Source organism: Mytilus edulis, chromosome 11 (assembly GCF_963676685.1).
Source record: "Mytilus edulis chromosome 11, xbMytEdul2.2, whole genome shotgun sequence".
NCBI lineage: Eukaryota > Metazoa > Mollusca > Bivalvia > Mytilida > Mytilidae > Mytilus > Mytilus edulis.
Window position 1 is genome coordinate 75,961,217 of NC_092354.1, and position 19,238 is coordinate 75,980,454.

Genomic DNA, 19,238 nt, shown 5'->3' on the forward strand with positions numbered 1-19,238 from the left:
CAGTTTTTTGTTCATTATTATCCCTTAACCACTGGTTCAGCCCTTTTAGTTCATTAGCCATCTTATTGAATGCCTTGGTTTGCTCTCCGACCATTGAGGTAAGTGTTCTTCCCCTAGTTTAAAACTCTTATTTATAAATGTGGATGCTTCTTGTAAGTTTTTTATTCAGTTGGAGTTGAAGTTTTGCATTTGCTTGTCCATTTCCTCTTTGGATGTAGATTTGGATGATGTTGAAGTGGATGTTGATGAAGAGTTTTCCGATTATAATCTTGGCGTTTCAACCACTGTAGTTAATTCACCATCTCCGTGTTATCCAAATCACATGACGCATCAGTAACGGCATTATATTCCCCCATCTCATCTCTTTCTATAGAAGACGACAGAACTGCCAGTATTTGGTGACTCAGAGTACTCGCTTCTGGAACTTTAAGACATTCTTCCTTAGTATGTGCCGCTGTTCCTCCGTTTTCCCTTCTTTTCTTGGTGTAATGTTCTTTGCCTTTCTACGCTTCGCTAATTGACTTAATTATAACTGATAATTCCGATACCTTAGCCGTATTTGGCACAACATTTTGGAATTTTGGATCCTCAATGCTCTTCAACTTTTTACTTGTTTAGCTTTATATATTTTTTGATTTGAATGCCACTGATGAGTCTTATGTAGACGAAACGCGCGTCTACACTAGTAACCCGAATTTAGCTTGAACGGACAAAAACGTGTTAACGCTATTTAAATGAGATTGATTGTCATTTGATAAAGATTGACAAAAATTAAAAAATAATTTCAATTCATTTCAATTCATTTCAATTTATTTTAACGCCAGTCAAATAGATTTCTTTGCGGTGAATCAATTGAAATCAAGTTAGTGGTAATGTACGTTAAAACAATAGGCCACGCCCCCGTTAAACTATTTCAAACTGGCATCAATTCGTTTTAAACATCGTTGAGACCAGAGCTTTGTATAGGTAAATCATAAAGCAAAACAACTTTGATTGATGTCGTTTATTTTTTTCAAATTTTATCGAATTTAGTTAAATGCGTATATTATAAGTAAAGTCGCATGTTTCACAATTTTTAACAAATGAATGAACAAAACACGTGACATTAAGAAATTTATATAAAACATTAAAATATTGATGCACGGTTTAAGAAATGTGAAGCGTAGCTTTTACTTGAAAAATCAGAACGTTACGAGATCTACAATTTAATCAACACCAAGTTTTACGATCGAAAATAAGTTTGTTTAAACGTGATCAACTATTAAAAACTCCTATCTGTATGATATCATTCTCAAAAATTCCAAAAAAAATAAAGATTTAGAAAATTCTATTAAAAATCATTGTTTTAAACTTTTCCAAATGATTAGCTATTGAGGCGAAACTAGGGAAACCTCTATAATAAAATTAAGACCGTTATTGTGTGTTATCGCGTAAATTTAATTGTCATGCATGTGGAATCAAACAATCGAATTTTTGTTAATATTAGTTTGACAAATGATTTTTAAAAATACGATTGACAGCCTTTTATATAAAGAGATCCCGTATGTGGTCCCCTCCTGTTGGGCATACAGTAATCACGTGGTATAGGAACAAGCGCCATATTTGATATTTTCATCTTCAGCATCCGTTCGTACAAAAATTAATTTCTCATATTTATTAGACCATCGATATAAATTGGATATATCAGTAACCTTTAAAGACAGAGAAACTTATGACTTTCTACAGGTAAGATTTATTAAGTTTATGAAAGCATTATATTGCATGAATCATTATGTTTTGTATCGCCTACTTGCACTGCAGCGATATCAGGTCCATTCGCCCCTACATGGTATAGAGTCACCGTTCGCCCTACATTTAAAAACATAAAAATATATATGAATATTCACGAAATTGAAGTAGAATGAACTTATTCAGAGTTTTATATTCTTCAAACTAATTTGAAACATTTTAAAGTTGAAGGCTTTTTACAGCGAAAAACAGTAAATAATCTTCAGATAATGATGGACTTCTGATACCCCATAGATGTAGGGTAATACATCTATGGATACCCTAAAGAAGAAGAAGTATAGAGTACTATAATTCTCATTGATTACTGACTGTTGTGATACTTGTTTTTTGTGGTTTGATATTGAAAACTTTCTTTTTGTTTTTGTTTTTATAAACAAGTCAGCTTGGCCTTGAAATTAAATAAAAGCAATGATGTACATTGTACAAACTGTAAATTGTAAAGAAGTATATGCAAAAAAAAAATAGAAAATAGAAATTGTGAATCCTGGAATATGCAGTGGTGGATCCAGAACTTTTCATAAGGGAGGGGGCGCTGACTGCCATAAGGTGGGCCTCTTCAGTCATGCTTCACTCTACAGTGATTTGACCCTATATACATGTATATAAATCATCCATTGTTTTTCCATGAAAGAGTGGCCAGAGTGTCCATGGATCAGCCCATAATATGTCAAAGAGAACAGCAGAAGGTCACCAATAGGTTTCTAATGCAGCAATAATATCCCCACCTGAAGGCATCCTTCAGCGCGTCCTAAACAAATATATATACTAGCTAGTTCAGTAACTTCACTGATAATGGACGTCATATATGTATACATACTAAACTCCAAATTACAAAACTGTATACCAGTCAGAAGACTTACTGAAATGAGTGATTTTCTAAATCACTAATTCAAGAAACACTTTTTCCATAAAGGTTGTTAAGAGACATAAAAAAGATGCATTGTACATTTTGAATTCCAGAATTCTAGTACATGTAGATCTATGCAAATCTAGGGTAAAATATTAAATAAATTGGTTGTGGCAAAACAAATATTCAGTAAATTTTTCTCAAAAGTCAAAACCAAAATATTTTCTGTTCAAATAATAAACATAATGCACCTGTACAACATGAAGAATAAAAATAAAAATCAAGGCCAATTGACCCTGGGTGTGAACAGGTACTAGAGCGAATGGACTCAGATTTGTCTGCAGCCTCGGTCTGGTAAAAGTTCCTTTGGTCCTGTCAAAAATATTAATGTTGATCTTTACCGGACCAGCATGACCAATCATGTCCTGGGAAAACTGAAAAACTTTTGATAAACTTGTAATTTACAAATATTAGGTCCAATGAAATGTTTTGTTTGTGGGGTTGAATAAATTTATCTATACTTTTGATATTTTGTATTTTAAGTTATATACTTTATTCCAGTCAGTGTATCCCAAACTATGGCCGTGTTCACACCAAACCCCATGTACAGTAAACATGTTTACAATTAGTTTAATGTACTGGACATTGGTTTCACATTAAATTTGTTCACATCTAAACACCTTGTTTAATTACCTGTACATAAGATTTGTTCACACTTGTAAACTCTATGTCATTTAAATGTTCATTACGTAGAATCGAATGAAAAGTTTTCGGACAACTTTTCTAGCAGTAAGGGAACGACCATTTGACTCTGAATAGGGGGGATGGAAATATTCCAAACCGTAATTGGATAAAGAAAACAATTCTGGTTCTATAGATGATAAAAAATCTTCTGAATCAAGAGTTTCCCCATACATTATAGTGTTAAATGTTGAAGAAAAAAAATGTGATTACCAGCATCAAAAAAACAACCCGTAAAACGTTTGCGTGGAAATAATTCTGACTCAGATAAATAAAACAAATACCCCCCCTTTTTTTTGAAGTTAAGTGGTTGCTTCTTTATGAAAGCCATTTTGATGATTTGCAGTAGTTTAAAGATACAGTAAAACCTGTATAAACCGGCCGGCTACGGGACTATGAAAAAGGGCCGGTTTGGACAGTGAGCCGGTTTATTCAGGTTTCCGTTTTGACCGGAAGTTAATGACGTGTGACGTCCGACATTTTGCATGTAAAAGTTCTCTCTGATTGTAAATTATATCTGATAAATTAAAATACTTTCACTTCGTTTTTCATTGTTTGCATTTGCATCATAATTACTCGCGTTGTTTGGATTGTAAGACGAGAGTTTTGATTTACTTCCATGATCAATAGTTTGAAATGTTGGAATGGACGATTAAAAAGCCAGAATATTATCAAACGTAATTTCATCACTTTCGAAACGTTGTCGTACAGTGTACAATACCCATTGATTGTTGTCATCCGGGTGTTTTTCATTATCAAGGTCATTTGTTTAGGGGTTCACAACAGGGAACCCAGGATTTCGAAATCACGATGTGAATTTCTAACTCAGCGATTTTAATTAGTTTATCCAAGTTAAAACGTAAGTTCAATCCGAGATATATTCGGTGTGTCTTTAAGTTTAATTGACACGTTTATAATGTTTTGATAAATAATACAGTTCACTACTGTACGATTGTAGATTCACAGTTTGACACCTGACTAATTGATTATCAAATATGTTTTGATTGCAAATCGATCATTGAAATTAATTAGACAAACCGGTTTTGACAGGTAATAATTAATGTAATTAAGAGTATTGGGACTTCATAATTAGACCGGAATTCGGAATACACAGGGTCCGGTTTACAAAGAGTATTTTAACAAAGACTTTGAATGGAAAAATATGGGACTTTCATTTTCGGCCGGAATGGACAGGAAACCGGTTTATTCAGGGTCCGGTTTAATCAGGTTTGACTGTACTAAAGATGTCTCGATTACGCATTAGAAAACGTAGGCTGCAACAGCGTGCTTACAGACGAAGAAGAAGGATTGATATATTAGGGATCACTAGATTGCTATCTTTTCTGTTTGTTAAAATGGTACTCTTCTCCAAGAAGTATTTGGCAAAAGGGGGGGGGGGGGTAATGTTTGTTTTTTTTTACTTTTTAAGTGTAATTTCACGGATCCGAGATACTGCACAAACAATACATTTACCTCACACTTTTTTAGTAATGCATTTATGAGTGTATCGTTGTTTGAGTAAAGACCAGTGGCAAATATTTCTGTGTAAGTCGAGTTTATTCGGAAATACCTTAATTTTCAAATGAATTATGTGTTCGGCAATGATGCTGCTTTGAGTCTTGATAAGGGCTTAATAAAGCTACGTTAAGTTTTATTTCTAAACAAAACAAATAAATATATCAAGTTTAGACAAATATTTCTGTAAAGAACTTTTATTATAATAATTGCTATAAATATCAATTTTATTCAAAAATCGTTTCTTCTTTAAATATGCATGCCGAAACTAATGTTTTAAATGCCTAGTTTTATGTACACCGAATCTACACAAGGCCTACATCTAGTATCGACTGCATGTAGACAAAACATGATTTACACTACATGTAAACATTGAGTTTTATCAATGGGAACGTAATTTTGTTTAGTTTACGTGTGAGTTACACTTACACAACACCGAGTTTAGGTCAATGGGAACACGGCCTATGTCTGACTGATCAAATGTCAGACAAACCCTAAAACAATTCCGCACAGACTTTCACAATTATCTTGTACCTCATTATAAAAAATACAAGGATGAATACGTATGCTGATTTTATACGAACACCACTTTTTAATATTTTTCATACTGACATTAGTTCAATGTCCTTACAACATGTACAATATTAAAGGTACTTATATAAGGTTCTAATTATTAACATGTAACAAAAGAAGATGTGGCATGATGGCCAATGAGACAAATGTCCAGAGACCAAAATGACACAGACATTAACAACTATAAGTTATGGTACAGCCTTCAACAACGAGCAAAGCCCATACCACATAGTCTGCTTTAACTAAACACATTTATTCTAAAAACAGTATGGCATGACGTGGGTTATGTTCTTCTCATTATGACATATATGTTATGATGGTATGATACTAAACCCCTAACGGGAAGAATTGTGCCTGATGTTCATATGATGAAATCATAATCTTCAGTCAGTTTGATTGAAGTCTGGAGCTGGCATGTCAGTTTTACTGCTAGTACTCTGTTGTTATTTATGTATTATTGTCATTTTGTTTATTTTCTTTGGTTACATCTTCTGACATCAGACTCGGACTTCTCTTGAACTGAATTTTAATGTGTGTATTGTTATGCGTTTACTTTTCTACATTGGTTACTGGTTAGAGGTATAGGGGGAGGGTTGAGATCTCACAAACATGTCTAACCCCACCACATTTTTGCGCCTGTCCCAAGTCAAGAGCCTCTGGCCTTTGTTAGTCTTGTATTATTTTAATTTTAGTTTCTTGTGAACAATTTGGAAATTAGTATGGCGTTCATTATGATCACTGAAATAGTATATATTTGTTGAGGGGCCAGCTGAAGGACGCCTCCGGGTGCGGGAATTTTTCGCTACATTGAAGACCTGATGGTGACCTTCTGCTGTTGTTTTTTTATTTGGTCGGGTTGTTGTCTCTTTGACACATTCTCCATTTCCATTCTCAATTTTATTGTACATATATACATACTACTCTGAATGATTATGACATCTTGCAAGGCTATTGAAATTTCTTTCTTTCTACAAAATATAGATATAGGTCAGATTTCAAGCTTGTTAATCTTAGGTATCAATTAAAAAAACCAGATAGTTAGTTTCTACACATTTATGATTGAAAGAGGACGTTCCTTTAAAAAAGCAATCAGATTCTGTCTGAAGGTACATGTATTAAAGGGGGGAAAATAACCTGCTTTTTTCCCATTACATCTTTGGAAACAATAGGGTACCTACAGGGTCCTACCATCAAATGACCATAGAGAACTTTTTTATTTACCTTTTTTATACATGTTATATCATGTACATGTACATTGATCATGTTTTGAGACTGCACACAATTGTCCATTTGTGTTTTTTTTTTAATTTCATTTTATAAATAAATTGACCTTTAATTTGAAGACATACTTCAGTTGGCCAATAAAAACAAGGATTCTGTTTCTTACGCAGTAATGTCATGTGCTTGTATTAAAAAAAATGTGCAATTTTCAAATTTATGAACACAAAAAATAATAATAAAATTATTATGTAACATCTTGAGGCCAATGCAAAAAAAAAATGTGTTTCTGTCACCCCTATTTTCTAAAGGTTTTTTTTCAGACAATAAGCACTGTTTCACATGTTTACATGTAAGTCAAAATGTCCCTCCCATTGACTAAACAATTTGTAAACTAAGTAAATATTTGTCTTGGCCATTTACATGCACAATTGAATAAAATAGCGTAGCATTTATAAAGTTAGCCTACAGGTTGTCCTGGTAAAATATGTCCAGGCAGACATAAGTTACTAGTAGAAAAAGTCCCTAGAGTGTTTAAATTTTCGTGTGTACCTACGTTTCCAATAAAAAATGCTACAAGACATAAAACTCAATTGTCACATATTTTACATTGCATTTATAAATGATCTGTATGGAAAACTTGGTTGATTTTACTGCCAAATATTCTCCATTTTACAGGCTTTTGTCATCTTTGGTTCATGTCAGATATAAATAATATATAGCAATGCTGGTTGAAGGCATTGTTAATATAATCATCCTGATCAACGGATCACAAAATGAATATGATATAGAATACAACGTACGTTTATAAAATAGTTTATACACACGTTGATAATTTTGTATGAAACAAACTTTTTTGTAAATGAACCCTGCTCTTCAAGTATAAAGAAACAGAGTAAAGTACGTCGTATAATGATTTCAAAGCGTTCAACATCGATTTTAAACAAATGCTTTGAAACTCTAAATGCAAGTGTTAATGTCAAACGCTCATGTGATACCAAACAGACTAGACCTTATACGGTAAAGATAAACCCGAGGATTCCGGTAAAAAAAAGTTTTGTGCGGGAAATACAAATATAACAATGTAAAAGATTTTTGGTAGGAACGAAAAAATAAAATAAAATAAAATTTTGCTGGTAAATACAAATAAAAGATTTTCAGGTGGAACGAATTTATAGGAAAAACAGCAAATAAAGTTATGTTTCATATCTTAGAAACTACTTTTTTCTTTAGATTTCAGTTTCTCTCTCACTATTAAACTTTTTTACTTTTATTTGTACATGTACATTGTAGGTCAAGATGTTTGATTTCCACTTTGCACAGCTGAAAGACAAGATACAACAGGCCAAGAGAGTCCAATTGTTTGGTAAGAAAATATAGCTTATAACTCTGAAACCAAAGCATTTAGAGCAAATCTGGGGGAAGGGAAAAATTGTAAATTAGGTCAAGATCTATCAACCCTGAAATTTTCAGGTCATTCGAATAACCAACTTGGGTTGCTGCCTTGAAAAAGGTAATTTTAAGGAAATTTTGCTGATTTGATTATTATCTTGAATACTTTTATAGATAAAGATAAACTGTTCACAGCAATGATGCTCAGCAAAGTAAGGTCTACAAATAAGTCAGAATGACCAAATGGTCAGTTGACCCCTTAAGGAGTTATTGTCCTTTATACATGTTATAGTTTTAAAAAATAAGATGTGGTATGATTGCCAATGAGACAACTATCCACAAAAGACCAAAATGGCACAAACGTTAACAACTATAGGTCACCGTACAGCCTACAACAATGAACAAAGCCCATACCGCATAGTCAGCTATACCAGGCCCCGATAAGACAATGTAAAACAATTCAAAGGAGAAAGTTAACGGTCTTATTTTTTTACCAATTTTTAACCCTTTCCTCCATTGATTTTTTTTTTGGCATACTTTATTCGCATAAGATTTTCAATAAAATTCTGATAATATGCTTTCAAGTATTAATGCATTGCGAAAAAAATGATATTTCATCAAATAAATTTAAGTTGGATATTCTTATGATATTCCTTTTCATATTGGACATGTTGGATACAAATTTTATTTAGTCTACTCCAGACACTTTGTATTCAAATAAGCGTATGCTTATTTCAACATGTTTAATGGATTGAATAGACATGCATCAGATTTTATAACATCATCTGCAATAACTAAAAAAACACTTCAAGTACAACATGTACAAAGTGTTTGTAAATCAAAGGTTATAAAAAAGAAGCAATAATAACTACTCATTATCATTTAAATATTTATTTATAATAAAAATAAGTGTCCATGCATGCACATATTCATGATATAGCACTAATTTAAATGAAAAATATTTGTTTATCAGCTCTGACTATTATCTTAAGTAAGACCAATTTCAAATTTATTATGGTGTAAAAAAGTTCTTGAAAAGAAGACAAAAAGCATTTGAACTGATGCAAGTTATTACAATCCGAATGTCTTACATATGAACACAAATAAAAAAATACATGTACATGTATACCCCTGTGGAATAAAGCATGTTAGTGTTCAATGAATAATTCAATTTAATTCCAACAATTTATAATATATTAAGTACCTAGGCTTATAAATAATCATATGCTATATACATGTATGTACAAAGTATAAATACATTTACTATTTGATACAGATTTCAGTCATTGTCAGTGGACTACACAAATGTAATTTAATGCCTGACAAAGTCTATCAGCCTTTTGTCCATTTCTTCATCTGATGTGTCACAGTCTTCAATAGATAGGTCTTTAGCTGCTAAACGTGCTAAAGGAATGGCACTAGTAGGTGAGCTCAATGGTGACATGTTGAAGCTCTCTTCTATAGTTGTGATGTTGAGGGTCTCTTCCACTGTAGTGGTCTCTTCAAATGAATCTTGTTCATTTGGATAAGGCGATGCTGGCCTTGGGGACAAAGACACCAAGTCTTCTGTAGTTTCTATACTTGGTGGGGAACCAATGGGCACATTAAGTTGTAATCTGGAAAAAAAGAGAATTATGAATACAAAGAAAACTGTTGCATTGTATTTCTTCTTTTGTCTTATGAATGTGAATTAACAATAAATAGCCGTATTTGGCACAACTTTGTGGAATTTTGGATCCTCAATGCTCTTCAACTTTGTACTTGTTTAGGTTTATAAATATTTCTGATTTGAGCGTCACTGATTAGTCTTATGTAGACGTAACGCGCATCTGGCGTACTAAATTAAAATCCTGGTACATTTGTCATGTTTGTACCTTCATGACCTTTGATAACTATTGATCATTAAACTTAATGTTGTTATTTAGGTCTATTCAATTAAACCAACGTTTTGGTTTACTCTGGTTAAGTTACTGGACTTTATAACTGTCATGTTTATTGAGTCGGTATTACACTGATTAAGTAATAGTATGCTACAAATATAGATATATACTTAAAAAATTAAAACTTGACCATGTTGACCATGTTTACTACCATGCATGACTACCTGTGATTTACAGTACTCTGATCATAAAAACAAAGCCTATTTGTCGTTGTAAGTTATAATCCCTATTGCTAATATTTATTAAGGGAGGACTAATATTTTTTTCTGTCTATGAAGAAAAAACATAAAACATTTGGTGCACATTGAATAACGCATGTAGTGGGTAATTAAACAGTAAAAAGACCAAATAAAATTATAGTCATTTCTTCTAATTTAATTCTAAATTTAAAACCGTATAACCATGAAAAAACATTGATGATGTGACAGTCACATCATTAAATTATGTTGATTGGCTGATAACAAAATAATGTCAGCCAATCAGAAGACGCCTTACATCCAAAATTAAATTAAACACAGTATTCTACAAAAAATTGTTTATTTTATTTAAAGGGAAATCATCATTGCATTTAACATGTTTAAGTGGTAAAACTATATTATTTTCAGCTGGATACTAAAATTAAATTCTCAATCTAACTTAAAACTTAAATTTTTGGTTAAGTGCATGTAATTTTTTTCAAAATTTTTTCAAAATTTTCTTCAAATTTTGAATCAAGGGCTTCAATGAGTTTTCTCCATCCAAATCCATACAACCATTTTGCCAATTACAATTAAGTTTTAACTTTATCTAAAGTTCTGAATTGCAAGGCTGTACACAGAAACTGAGAAAGTTGACGGTACTTACTTTTGATCCTTGCGGTCTTTCAGTAGTCTTTTTACAGTTTTGCCTTGACTGCCTGCTTTGTCTCTAAAAATAGAGAAGATCATATAATAAATTTTGTTCAATAGAAAAAATGAATAGCTATGGACATGATAGAGGCCAATTGGGAAAATAAACCAGACAACTTGACAATTTGTTAAAGGTAGTAAAATCTGTATAGTGGGACACATGACATATAAGAATGATATTTAGAAAAGTTACTGAAATAAAGTTAATTAATTAATTATATTTAAAATAAGCCTTGTTTTCAACATTACTGGATGACTGGTACATGCGTAGGTAATTTACAAAGATACTTGTTTGAGTAAAGCCTCGTCCTGATAAAATCTGTTGCATTGGCTGATTTAGAATCTTGTAACTTTTGATTTTTTTACGTATAAATCAATAATGTACTATACTAAATACTTAAATATAAAATAGTTTTAACAAAATTGCTTAAAGCAGTGAGTTGATTAAGGTCCCAAAAAAGTTTGGAAGGTAATTTATATTAGTTGTATGCCTACTTCAGTTGCAAGTACTGCCTTTTGTTTCTTCTTCTGCTGGATATGGCAGCTGCAAGTTTCTTTGTTGATCTTGGAGTCTTTTTTAATTCTGGAAACATATCTTGAATCAGGTGGACTCCAATATTTGTTGAACAGCTGGCAACCTCTCGAATACTTCTCTGCAAAAGTAAATAAATATATGTTTACTAAATATTAATTTAACTGTTGACTTGTTTTTATAAAATATTCCTGTTTACAGTCAGAGATATAACTCTATAGGGTTATTACAGAAAATAACTTGTGTGTGTTATTACAGATACTTTTCCTTAAATTTTCTAAATCTGTTATAACATATGTTTGTTATTTGTAAAATTAGTTAATCTATAGTGGACTCTAGGGAACAATTGAGACTTTGCGCAGAAACTAAATGCATAGCCTTGATAATTTATTTTTAAATTGAATTAATACATTTTTGATTATCCATGGTTAATCAATGAGACAAGGCTATTAAGGAATTAACTTAGCTGTGATAACAAGGCTTAGTTATCAAAGGAATGTAACTTATTATATAAGACACTTGGGAATTACTGAGAAACTTGCGCAGAACCTCATTACATGCTCTGGTCATTATTTCTTACAATAAATCTAAATACATTGTAATTAAGCATGATTTATGTCTGAGCAAATGTTTTGAAGTGATATAGAGAAGCTGTGATAACACCCTTTAGTTATTACAGGCATATTTTTTCTGTAATAACATATAGGTGTACTATTGAAAATTGGAATACTATGAACTGCTACATCTTTCAATAGTTATATATAAGTATACATAAAGACAATAGTAATATTAATAGAACTTGTATACATTTTAACTAAACTTATGATGTATATTGTCCCTTTCAAACATGTAACATACATATGTTATCACAGTTCTTTGATTTTTTAGTCCACAATAACAAATGTATGTTATTTTCCTGTAATAACCCTATAGAGTTATATCCCTGACTGGTTTATAACACTTCCATGGTACAATATAGTTCATGGTTTTTTTTAATAACACATATATCATATGCCATTGCATAGTTAAGGATATTTGTTTATTCAATTTTTTTTCTTTAGGTGGTCTCACTGGTGATAGGGCTAATAGAAGACACCAGGCAAAGATGATAAACGTAATGAACACTTCATGGAAAAATGAGGAGCCCACAATAAACTTCACTACCAGACCATATGAGGAACCCAGACTTAATGAACCATTGTATGATGGAAGTAAAACCACAATCCTCCAATCAGTGTTGCGCCATTTTGTGACCTTTTGCTCGAACAATGGCATGTCAAAGTCTGCAGTGAGCATGTGTTTGTCAAATGAAAAAAAAGTACTGCCTCAACCAAACAAGCTACCCAAAAGTTACAAAGAAGCGCATGACATGGTGAAACACCTTTTAATACCAACAACAACCTATCATTGTTGTGTCAATGACTGCCAGATATTTAGACTAGATCATTCAGACAATATAAAGTGTTCTGTTTGTGATGAGATAGGTACTTGACCAACTCACAGAATCCAAGAAAGACGTTTACCTATATGCCCTTAGGTCCTAGACTAGCTAGGTGGTATGGCACAGACAATGTCTGTAAACTTTTGTATTCCAAACAGGAGGTTGCAAATGGAAAACTTGGCGATTTTACAGATGGATCCATATATGAATCTTGGTATGAAGAAGAGGGAGTCTTTGAAAACATGGAGGAATCATTAACTGTTCCATTAGCTTTATTTACAGATGGACTTAACCCGAATAAAAGTATGGCTACCCAAAAGTCAATGTGGCCACTAATTTTGACATGGTTAAATTTGCCTGTAAATGTTAGACAAATTCTTGGCCCAATGATGCTTGTTGGTATTATTCCTGGAACCAAAACAGAAGAACCAAAACATCTTGATCCGTATTTAGAATTAATTGTTGATGAACTATTGACATTATCTGAATGTAAACTTTTTAACACCTACAAAGGAGCACCATGCAAAGTTAAAGTGGCACTATTACAATACCAGTGTGATATACCAGCATTTGGCAAGCTGTTACATGTGTCAAGTCAGGCAGCATTAAGAGGATGCCCATACTGCAGAGAAACTGGGGAATACTGTAAAAACCTTCACAAAGTTGTCCACTTAAGCAACAGATCATTTTTACCAACCAACCATCATCTACGATCAGATACCACAAACTATGCATCAAAGAGGGAGGAATCTTCAACAACTCAGCACATGTATACCAACGAAGAAGAGTATGACCTAAGGAAGCAGTATGATGATCTACCAAACAAAAACCAAAAAAACAATATGCAAAAAAGAACGGGTTTGAAAGGTACATACAGCTTCATGAAACTACCATATCACAAGAGATCAGAACAGATGCAACCAGATGGAATGCACACAATTGCTGATGTAATTGGTAATGTTTTGGATACAATTACTGGAAAAGATGATTCCAAGAAAGTAAGGCTATGCGAACAAGAATTTGATCGTTTTAAAGACACGTGGGTGAAAGAAAATACAGATGTGACGGAAGAGTCAACAGACGGTTCCAGCAATGAAGTAGTGGGTCAGAAAAGAAAATCAGTTACTCTGAATAATGTGCAGCACAAGAAGAAAAAGAGTAACAATGTTGAACAATGTGTATTACCACCTGCCCCTTGGAGGTTAGATCGTACAGCTCTAGCACTTGCAGATAAGAGAGCCAAAAGTTTGCAATACCCACCTGGTTTTGACTACCACCCAGATAAACATTTCTCCAAGCCATGGACACTTAGAACTATGCATGGGAAACTTCAGGTATGTTGTAATAATATAGAATGTGTGGTTCCAGTTACATAAATTACATTATGTTTATAGCATTTTATTAACTATGTGACGGTACCCAAATTGCACCTATATTTGACAGTTTTTTCAACTTAGTTTTTTTATGATCAAGACAAATATTTCCATTATGTGTTTATTTTGTAGTTGTATCCTTCTTTATTATACATGTTATATAGGTACACCAATTTGATTTTCAATTCATGTATATATATTACCCAAATTGCATCCCTGCTTAAATTTGCTTCGTCAAAAGTGGAATAACAAAACTTTTGTCTATTTTTTTTCAAATGTTTTGAACAATTGGATATTTGTCCATGCGTAATCTTTTTTTTGAGAAATGGATACTAGAAACATATTTTAATTGCTAATTTCAAAAAGATGCCGTTTTATGGTAACTGGAATTACACACATATATATCATGTATATATATATTTATTCGGCCTGAGAAATTTGTTTTTACATTTGTATATAGTGTACACACACTAACTGTTTCACCATTTTTATACGCCTGTCTTTTAGACGGGACTTATATGTCCATGAAACTTTGGTGAATTGTTTATATCTATTGATGTAAGCTCCCTTTCAACTTTTATAGATTTTAGATTTTAAGTTTTGGATTTATGGGGCTTTATTCATTAAAAAGGGGATTATCAACACTTCGGACAATAACTCAAAAAGGCTTTCACCATTTGTCCATTAAACTTTGGTTAATTGTTTATATCGATTGATGTACAAGCTCCATTTCAATTTTTATAAAGTTCATATTTTACATTTCTGTGTTATGAATTTTTATGCTTAATAAAGAGGACTTTCCAATTTTGGGACAATTCACAAAATTTTATGCAACTTTGATAAATTGTTTATATCTATTGACATAAGCTCCCTTTCCATTTTTATGAATTTGAGATTTTTCGTTTTCTTAAATAATGAATTTTCATACTTAAAAAACGGGGATTTTATGAAACTTTGGTGAATATATTAATGTAACATCTCTTTTGAGTTGTATATATATTTCTAGTTGATCATATAAATTCATTTAAAGCATAAAAGACAAATTAAAAGAGCAACGGGCGTATCATGCGCTAAACCACAGCCCTTTATTTAATTTAGAATTAATTTATGGTGTTATCATTGTAATGAGAGTCAATGAGACAAATATATGTGTCATCATGATCATACTGGTACTCAACTTACGTGTGAGCCAGTTGTAAATATACCATGTATACTGTATTCTACTGTCTAAAGTTGCAAAAATTGTTTTTATCTTTAATTCTATAGTTACGACTAATAATCAACATGTCATCTTTCATACATTTCATATGTAAACATTTATATTAATATGTATTTCTTTCAGTTTGTCACAAGTAATGCTGCTGCATGGTGTTTGCATGGTTTGTTGGGACCAGAACAAGAGCGTACATTGCTGAAGTTGTTTGACGTATTGAAAAAGCTTACAAAAGAAGAATACAAAGTTGCTGATTTAGAACAGTTACAGGAAGAAACCCATGAAGCTCTTGCTTTGATTGAAAGAGATTTCCCATTATCCTTACAAGTAAGCTGTCTTTGTCCTACTATAAACATGAAACAAACATGAAAAAAGAAAAAAAATGAGAATTTGCTTTTGACCATTCTCAATTTTATTATATAACTCATATAAGTTTGAATTTTGGTGGCGTTACTCATTTATGTTAGAGTTTTGTTCTTCACAAGTTAAAAAAAATTAGGCAATCGTTCTTTGAATGTTTGATGATGGTTTGCCCAACCAAACATATGAATCTTATTTCAATGCTTATTACTATAAAATTTGATTCAAGGACAAATTTAGAAGGTAACATATATAAAGGTTGAGGATGAACATTGATGCGGCCACTTTCATTTTTGACAAAACACATCTGAAAAATTACATTTTCCGGCATATTTGGTAGATTTTTGATATTTCAGCTTGAATTGGTGCATTTTTTATGACTGATTCAGTTAAAATCTTCACATCAACTAATTGATTCAATTGAAATAGACACTTAAGTGTTATAAGTGGTCAAAATCTTTCGTCAGATGAACCTAAAATTTGAAGCCAAAATCTGTCCTTACTGGACCTACTCTTTGGATTCAGGGTTTTCAACATTTCCTACAAAATGCAACATGAACTTGTGTTGTCAACATACACTACCAATACCTTGGATAAGAGTAAAGATTAACTTAAATCTACATGTACAAGTGTGCCATTATTCTTTATATAGTACATTGTATGTCGCTATATTTAAAAGGATATTGATAACAATTCAAATATCTATTCCTGCAAATATATAAAAACTGTTTTTTTAATGTTCCTTTATATTATTTTTAATAGCAAAACCATGCATCTTCTACATCATATTCCGGAGGGATTTCCCAGATACGGTCCATTGTATGGAAGGTGGCTTTTTCCTTATGAGAGGGTTAACTGTTGGATTACAAGACAAGTACTCAACAAACACAGAATTGAATCTACAGTCATGGAAACATATGCAGTAAGTACTCAATCATGACATTTACAGGATTTTTTATTCACCAAATAAGTTTTATTGAAATTTTATTTGTGTTCTCATGAAAAGTAATTTTTGTCTGTCTCTAAGTTTTGCATTTAAATAAAAATAAAACTATTAAAAGAACTGTAGTGAAATATTAATTGAAAAGAACGGTGGTATGTTTCATAAAAGTGTTGGGAATTCTTGGTCCTTGATGCTCTTTACTTTATACAATATTTGGCCCTCAAGGTGGTACCCAACACTTTCACCCAAATTAATTTGGCTCGTTATATTTTCATAAAATTTTGTCAAAGTATTTACATTGACCCTTTAACAAAAATATAAAAATTGCAAACATTTTGAACCAAGCGTTTTGTCAGAAAAATTACACTGGTTATATAGCAGTTTGACAAATTCAATTTTGATCATTGAGAAGCTTATATATTCTTTTTACAACACAACGTAATTAAAACATTTAGCCGACTTTACAAAGTTATCTCCCTGTAGTGTTAAGTATCACCTTAAAGATTTTTTGATTTGAGCTTTACTGATGAGTCTTTTGTAGACAAAAAGCGTGTCTGGTGTAATCCTGGTATTTTTGTCAGATGAGTTTATGATATGTAATATTGATATTTTTGTCATTTTTTTTATATTTATATGAATTTATATACGTTGTTGTAGACACTAAAATTTTGTTTTCTTTACATGCCAGAAAAGGTGATGTTAAATTCATCTCAATGAGTATACGAATCAAATTCAATCAAAAAGATAAATTAAAAAATACTTTTTATATTAACTAATCCAAAATTTACTGAAACTGGTTACTGTGGATTCATTATTTTTCGTTGGATACCATTTTTTGTGGTTTTCATCGGTACGGATAAACCACGATTTCAAATGTACCATGAATCATATTTTAACGCTTTGTATACAGAGATTTGTCAAAACCACGACATCAAATCTCCACGAATATGCAAGTTTTCAGTAGCCCAATCAAATTAAATACCAGATGTTAATAGAACATTTTGTTTTAATTTTCAGATATATGACTGGTGTGTATTTATGCTCATGTCAGACATTGTTGATACAGATGATTTAACACTTGGTAAATTTGAAGACATTTGCAACTTAAATGAGCCCAAAAAGGAAACCATGAAGAAGACCCAAACATTATTAGAGGAAAAGGTTCTAGATGACATGTCTGAGGTTTATGACTTTGCATTAACTTCAAGAATGAACAAACAAGGGTTAGCTTTGAAGAGTGTAGAGAAAAATGTAAATGGAAAAACCAGTCGAGTTTCCAGCAATAAACAGTCACCATCACATGTTTACTTTGTCAGGAATTTAAAAGACCAGCATCCCTGTGTGAGGGAAGAAGATGATATGGTCTTTGGTCGTGTGAAATCCATTTTCGAACATGATTGGCGTGGTAAAATGTACACTTGGGTACTACTTGATTTGTTCAGTGATGTTGCATATACAGATGGGTTTTGGAACGTTTCAGAACGAGTGAGTTGTTGCAAGCCTTTCCTCTTAGATGATATAAGTGAACCACAAGTTATAGGAAGAGACAATGATAGATTGTTTTTCATTGGTGTTGATGTGAAATTATGTTCTAATGAATTGTAGACTAAGAATACAGATACAATCTGGTCTGTTTATAATTATATGTCCATCATCATGACCATAATCTACAGATTGGTTATCTGTCTCTAATTATCTTGTTTTAAACTAGGTCATGTGAGTTAACATCAAAGGAGGTAAAACATCAATGTGCAAACAAAAGTCTTGACATTTAGGTCCACAATGGTGGTATACTCCAATCATGCATTGACTTAGACAAATAATTGTAAAAGTACATTGCCTATATGTACATGGTTAATATTCTAGTTATGAAAACATTTTCTTTAAATTATGTTAATTGTTTTTGCTGGAGTGACCAATATGCTGGAAAGATCTTTTCTCATTTTCTATTATAATTATTATCATAACTTATTTTGGGAAAACTTTGTTTTATCAACTATTCAAGACAAGGATGTTTTTAAAAGTAATGGCTAACAACCTACCCTATTGTTAAACTTAGGGCCATGAGAAAAAAACTAATTAAAATAGATTAGCACTCAATCCAAAAATGATTTTATTGTACTTGTAAAAAGTTTAAAGGAACATTTTTTTTTTAATTTCAATACTATTTAGTTTGACAAACATTCAGAAATGTCAACTTTATTATTTATTTTTATTCATCAACTTTAAATTTTGGACTAAAAACGTAAAATAAAAAAAAATCTTTTTGACTCTTTATCTGTATACTATATATGTATTTCTGTACAACTGAATTTGTATATTTTGCCTAATATTACTAAATGTATAGTTTGTATATATAGGTAACACCAACTTATGTTATTAAATTTGATACTCAGTGAATATTATGTAATTGTAATAAAAATGCAAATGATGCATGAGGGTCTTAGTGAGCTTTACAGAATAGATAATACAGAT

General features: G+C 31.8%; 2 protein-coding genes and 1 pseudogene across 2 annotated transcripts; 2 read left to right on the forward strand and 1 right to left on the reverse strand.

The window, feature by feature from the left end:
* Positions 1–1,544: 1,544 nt before the first annotated feature.
* On the forward strand, positions 1,545–16,666 carry LOC139494602 (uncharacterized; annotated as a pseudogene).
* LOC139495339 (uncharacterized) lies at positions 9,001–12,003 on the reverse strand. The gene is made up of 4 exons (XM_071283644.1): positions 11,983–12,003; positions 11,397–11,554; positions 10,858–10,920; positions 9,001–9,690 (listed from the first exon to the last, which is right to left on the reverse strand). Exons 1-4 carry the CDS (start codon positions 12,001–12,003, stop codon positions 9,387–9,389), a joined length of 546 nt encoding a protein of 181 aa, XP_071139745.1. The 3' UTR covers positions 9,001–9,386.
* Positions 16,597–18,995, forward strand: LOC139496304 (uncharacterized). The gene is made up of 2 exons (XM_071284811.1): positions 16,597–16,742; positions 17,781–18,995. The coding sequence occupies exons 1-2, from the start codon at positions 16,728–16,730 to the stop codon at positions 18,366–18,368; spliced, it is 603 nt and encodes a 200-aa protein (XP_071140912.1). The 5' UTR covers positions 16,597–16,727; the 3' UTR covers positions 18,369–18,995.
* The last annotated feature ends 243 nt before the right edge of the window (positions 18,996–19,238 follow it).

Excerpts from the sequence above, each read along its gene's own strand:
- LOC139495339 (XM_071283644.1), bottom strand. The coding sequence starts at position 12,003 with ATGACCAGAGCATGTAATGAG. Across the intron at positions 11,555-11,982 it reads TGACCAGAGCATGTAATGAG|AGAAGTATTCGAGAGGTTGC; the intron begins GTTCTGCGCAAG and ends TTACTTTTGCAG. Across the intron at positions 10,921-11,396 it reads AGGCAGTACTTGCAACTGAA|AGACAAAGCAGGCAGTCAAG; the intron begins GTAGGCATACAA and ends CTCTATTTTTAG.